The sequence below is a fragment of the Rhipicephalus microplus genome, chromosome 3, assembly GCF_043290135.1.
Source record: "Rhipicephalus microplus isolate Deutch F79 chromosome 3, USDA_Rmic, whole genome shotgun sequence".
NCBI lineage: Eukaryota > Metazoa > Arthropoda > Arachnida > Ixodida > Ixodidae > Rhipicephalus > Rhipicephalus microplus.
Genome location: NC_134702.1, coordinates 107,792,277 through 107,798,598, shown reverse-complemented (window position 1 = coordinate 107,798,598; position 6,322 = coordinate 107,792,277). Strand labels below are relative to the sequence as shown.

Here is a 6,322-nt window from a genome sequence, read left to right as displayed (position 1 = left end):
GTATTAACGGGCGTTTATTACATGCTTGCTCTAAATGCGAGTGCGTGAGTGAAACATTCACGTTTTCTTTTTCTAAGAAAGATAGATAGATAGATAGATAGATAGATAGATAGATAGATAGATAGATAGATAGATAGATAGATAGATAGATAGATAGATAGATAGATAGATAGATAGATAGATAGATAGATAGATAGATAGATAGATAGATAGATAGATAGATAGATAGATAGATAGATAGATAGATAGTTAGATAGATGGATGGATGGATAGATAGATAGATAGATAGATAGATAGATAGATAGATAGATAGATAGATAGATAGATAGATAGATAGATAGATAGATAGATAGATAGATAGATAGATAGATAGATAGATAGATAGATAGATAGATAGATAGATAGATAGATAGATAGATAGATAGATAGATAGATAGATAGATAGATAGATAGATAGATAGATAGATAGATAGATAGATAGATAGATAGATAGATAGATAGATAGATAGATAGATAGATAGATAGCTGCCCTTGGCACTGCTCTCTATTCTTCATGCCAGCAGCCCCACGAATCACGTTAAGAAAACAGGCTTGAAATGCATATACCACAGAAGAATATTTGTTTTATAGAATCCCAGCAAGGGCATCGTCAACATAAAAAGCTTTTCTCATCCAACCAAAAAGCAAGGGGCACTGTACAGAACGTTTCCATTCAGTTTTAATACGTAAACTGGCTATAGTGCGGCATATCTGTCACCGTTGCACCTGACACCGGAAAGTTTTTCACTGGCTAGTTATCACGATCGATCCTGGTCGCCTGACAGATCAGTTGTGGTGTTCTGAAAATTGCAGCTTACTCTCAACGGATCCCGTTGTAGTTGAATTTTCGTCGCATGAAGCGGGACCTTCCGCTGCACTTTTTCTGCCTCGGTGGTTCCGGAGGGTGTCTTGTCGTCTAGGTGAAGCAGCGGCGGTCATCTGCACGTACGAGAATGAAGATCATGAATAAGATGTATTGTAAAATTCTTGTAAAAATTCTTGTAAATTCTTGTAAAAAAACTCCTGGCAGGTGCGTAGTCAGAATTTTTTTTTTTGGGGGGGGGGGCACCAGCTAGATTTCGGGAGGGGCACCCCCATTGAAACAGTCAATTTTCGCTCTCTACACCATGACGAATTAAAATGTCGAGGGGGGGGGTCTAAAGCACGTGCCCGGAGTGCCACCCCATGGCTACGCCCCTGAGTTCTAGTACTACTATCTGTGCGAAATTTTGTGGATATGACATTGTATATTGTTGAAGCTGCGGACCTGAAGTGTTTTCGGCTATCTTCAAGGAACACGAGTTTGAAACAGTACCCGTAATGCTCTGAAAAACCACCACCTCAGGGTCCTATGAAACCTCAAGAAAGTCACAACTTTGCAAGCCTCGGAGAGTGACATTTTATTTACTATATTTATTGCAATACACTGCAGGCAAACTTGGCCCAAGCCATGGGGCTATACACGTCAACAATGAAATACATATAAGTAGGAGCCAATATATGCAATGCTACAATAAAAATCTAATTCGGTACAGTAAATTACCACATGGTACGTTAGAATGCAATAATTCGTCTTTATTACCGTTGATAATGGGCGTTGAACGCGGATCTGGCTCTCGCTAGTGTCATTAGAAGCAGTGCTACACCAATATAATTATTATACTGTGTTAAATCGCAGGCGTTTTCGTCATGCACACTTGTCATTCGAGTACATACCTGCAGAACGATATCCTTAGGCTTCAGCTCGAGGAAAATGTATATGTCCCAGAGTCGCAACTTACGAAGGATTCCAGTTCACTATCCGCCTCATTCATCTCATCACAGCTCCAGGAGGCGAGGACGTACTGCTGCAACCGATGCATTGGACCCTGCGTCACAGGTAGGAGAAGACCAGGCATGAGATAAAATTGTGAACAGTACTTTTTTTTACTTGGAAATGACATCATAAACTATATCTCTTGTTTTTTACCTTTTCAGTATATAACAATGAAAAAATACTAGTAAACATCAACTTCTCCTCCTGAACATTGGCTATCATCTGCGACCATGACGAAAAAAATATTAACAACCTAGCAGTGGAATATCACCTGTCTTACCATTCATGTCTAAGGTGCCTTGTCAAACCAGTTAAAATTTGGTTCTACATATCTGATTATACTATATGTAAAGGACACGAAACAAGCTCTCACGTAGTAAACTGAAGAAGGCTCACTGACGAATTTCTAGGCAGACTAAAGGGGAAAGTAGCTTAAATCAGCAATGTCGTCTTACAAAAGAGAAAAGAAAGTCTGTCACAATTTGAAGGGGTCTAAAGTTATTCGAACATGTGCTAATATTGCCGAGAAATTGGTCATTTGTTTAATGTTTCGAAGTAGAACGCTTGCTTGGCTATATTAAGCAGGTCTATTGCAGTGAGCATAGGCATTATTTTATAATATAACGAATTCTCGTTTGGTGTGCACAATATATATACAATACGAGATGGAACGCAGTTCGAACTGATAATATAATGTACTGATTTGCCACTGGATTCTTGAGAAGAGAATGTTCCCATTAGCTTTTTTTGGGTCCTAACGCCCCCTCCAGTGACGATAGACAAAAAACAAACTGGTAGCCACTGGCCTCCGAAACTGTCCGCCACGTTCTGGTAGGCCATCTCAGAGGCCTTCACCCACCGCTTTCTTTGCGGAAAATATTTGCGAGTTTTTGACACCATAGGTCACTTTGTCGACCCTTGGGGACGCGATTCGGCCGTCAGATGCCGTGGCGCATGCCTCGTCAACGCTGGTGTGCATGCGCAGACTCAAACAAATAACGTGACTGATCCCCCTATATCAGAACCGGTATAACACGAAAGCAAAACGTGTTTTTGCAGAGGTAGTTGAGCACTTATTTTGCATTGTTCCAACAATACTAACAAATTGCAAAGTCACGTTAGCAACGTCAAGCAGCTCAAAACTTGCAGCGCACACCTTAAGCAGAAAGCACGCACGAAATTAGCATACACAGGGCAGGCGAAGACTAACGACTGTCACAATTCTTCCCGCGTCGTGTGTCAGCAGCGTGCTCCTTTTGTAATCGCGACCGTGGCAGCGTGCCAAGTGACTTTCGTCCCGTGCCGAATTACGAGTCTGATAAGCGCACGCGCAGGAGAGACCTCGCTCCGTGGTGGTGGCGTCCTCGAGAGCACGTCGTCCGTGAGACCATCGCGCCATCTCGCTGCTGAAAACGAAAAGGCGCTAACATTTCGAAGCTCTGAGAACTGACAAACGGTGCATATAAATGGCCGGACGTTAGCTCTTCAGACGTGCTAAAAATTGAGAGGTTGCTGGCTCAATTCCGTGCGACAGAATCTCTTGGTATACTTTTTCAACGTCATTTCCGTGACGGAAGTACGTCAGTGGGGCTCTGTTAAACTCCGACTTAAGCAAGTTTGTGTTAATACGACGGCCATGACAGAGAACGTACCTCGAATCTGCCGTCTAGTATAATGCTGTGGATCGCGGCCCGGGTATGAAGCCACCTTTCTGCAAAGGCGCAGATGGCATCTGCTTGCGCCTCATCATACAGTCGCACCGACACTTGACCGGTGACATCCGGGAAGAGTTCAACCAAGTCGCCTGCCCGGGTCTGGTACCAACCGCAGTTCACGTCCGAGCCACGCCGACAGACGAGGTTGCAGAGCTGGATACCTAGAAGCACGTAGAAATCGTCCATGGTGACCGCAGGATACCAATCAATCATCAGGTCGCTCAGCCGCTGGCGTAACTCTGCACCGCTCAGTTCCACTGCCTCCAGTGCCAGGCCATCTTTGTCTGCACCGTCCAAAACCTACCGACAAAAAAACCAACTGTTAGCATGCAGTTCGATACCCACTTCATGCGGAAAGTTATCAATACATACGTATTGAGTACTTCAAAAAATAAAACTGATGCTACTAGTTGTGTGAAATGCTAGACACGGCAAAAGAAGTGAAAATACCCGTCAGACGACTCACAACAACAATACACGAATAAAACGACCAGAGAATGCAGGGAAGATAGCGAAATTATTCATCAACTAGCCATAGTGACGGCATGCGTAGACTCAAAAGTACCTACAAGTGCAGATTGGGTTCAACCGTCCCTCTGTAGGTCAGTTCGTAACGGTGCAGATTGTAATTATGAAATGAAGGAAATGTACCACATTGATGCACAGTTGTCATGATCGATGTTATAGTCACGTCGTTCGATAGACAGATCCTGTGCGTTCGAACAATACTGATTTGTATGAATGTCTAAATGAGGTTACTGTAATTAAAATGCACCCGTGTATTCCCCATCAAAAAATTAGACAATGATAATACCTGGTCGAGCCACCTGAAAGATCCAAAGCGATCCCCGCCCCCCTCTTAAAACTCTGTAGGAACAGGTATACGCAAGCATGACCCTCATGAAAACATTCGTCTATAGCTAACACTAGCAATACGGAATGATTCGAGACTTGCGCCCGGGAAAGAATTAAATAGACCTAAATTTTACAGCACGTATAATACTTTGGCATACGAGAAGCATGACAACATGCTCATTGTGAATATTGTGTTGCACACAGTGCGATGACAAAGAATTTGGCTTATGGCCTTCATTGTAGATGCATATGTAACATTGTCTAACTGTCGATCATAATTCGAGGCTCTTTTCAGAGACATATACTTAAGCATCTTTAGAAACTTTAAATAGGGGCTCCTTTCGAGGTAGCCATTCAAAATTTATTTGATTGGCTGCCGTTTTCAGTGGACTCAATTTCTGAAATGTAATACTACCAAAGAAACGAAAACTAAATTTTTCTTCGAGTAACTAAATTTTGGGCAATGCTAAATGCGGACTACCTTCATTCATTGCATCACGAATTCACATGTGTAGAATAAAAACAACAGACATAACACCATTCGTCACAACCTTTATGATATATAACGAAAAGTTAGCCTGTAAGTTAGATTGCTTTGTTCAGTAAAACATGTCTCGTTCAACCATAAGGCCCCTTTTTACGCTAAATTATAATACCTCATAAATAAATCAGGTAAATTGGTTCACGAAGTAACTTCTGTGGTTTATCTCCAACTGAAAATAAAGTAATCTTGGTTGGGCCAAAATTAACACCCCCGGATTCCGTCAACGTCTTGGAAGGTATTCTCGGTTTGTTGTATATGTAGCCATTAAAACTTATGTGAAAGCATAATTTCGGAAGAATAGACCTCCCTATCTCTGTTTATGAACGCACTGAACAGTTTACACTATTCTGTGATAAGTGACGTAAATAAAAGAGGTTACTAACCTTCTCGAAATCGTCTCCGCACACAAGACCTATGAAGCCAAGCAGACAGGGAACAGCGGTGACCGGGTGCATACTTCTTGTCACCAAGCAAATCCAGGTTGGATCAAACTGCCCTACCGGTGGGAACTCGAACATCGTTTGAGTGGCCTTAGCGGTAGGCATGGATCTGCCAGCTTCCGGGGTCGGCAGCGTTGTGGTAGCGACGGAAGTCACTTCTTCGTGTGATACGTCCACTGTAGAGTGGAATCCGGGCTCTTGTCGCGGCTTTTTGGCCACAGGAGTATTAGGCATGGGAGATTCCTGCTGTGCTGACGACAGAGGATTCCATGACGGGGTGGTTTCCTCAGCCTCTTGTGGCATGGAAAGCTCAGATGGGACGCTTTCAAACAGTTCCGCTTCCGCCCGCCTCTTCTTGGCTGTGCGCCACTGTGCGCAGACATAGCCTTGAAGTCGCCTCATTGGACCCTGCGTGAAGTGAAAGAGGGGAGATGAGTGATAAGTCAAGGGCACTCAAGAATATTAAGTTTCTAGGCTTTTTTCATGGTGGAACATTAAAGGCACAAAAGGCATGAGGTTATTGTGGCCTTGCAGCATTCGAGCAATTCCCGTTTCAATTTTGTCTATCGTTTGCAAGCTATTAACAACCAAGCATGCAAGCATGCCGGCAAAACTTCTTACCATAGCAAATCAGCCTGGCCTAGTGCAAGAGCGCAACTCAGCTTCATAATAGGAAAGCCAAGACAGCGGTTGTTTATTTAGAAATGTAAAAAAAAATTATTTAGAAAAGTAAAAAAATAGGTAAAGGCACTCGATCCATAGGGTCACTAAATTTTAGCATTCTAGGATAACAGTCATTGCGAAGACTTACTTCCACAATGAAACAGTTCTAAGAAATACTTTTAACATTGACATGTCAGTGTCTCACACACATCCTTCGTGCATTTTTCACTTTCAAGTAAATTATAGATTA

At 42.6% G+C, this 6,322-nt stretch overlaps 1 protein-coding gene across 1 annotated transcript; it reads right to left on the bottom strand.

Moving 5' to 3' along the window:
• Nucleotides 1–3,477: 3,477 nt before the first annotated feature.
• LOC142802896 (uncharacterized) lies at nt 3,478–5,811 on the bottom strand. The gene is made up of 2 exons (XM_075887977.1): nt 5,353–5,811; nt 3,478–3,870 (listed from the first exon to the last, which is right to left on the bottom strand). The coding sequence occupies exons 1-2, from the start codon at nt 5,809–5,811 to the stop codon at nt 3,478–3,480; spliced, it is 852 nt and encodes a 283-aa protein (XP_075744092.1).
• Between the last annotated feature and the right edge of the window lie 511 nt (nt 5,812–6,322).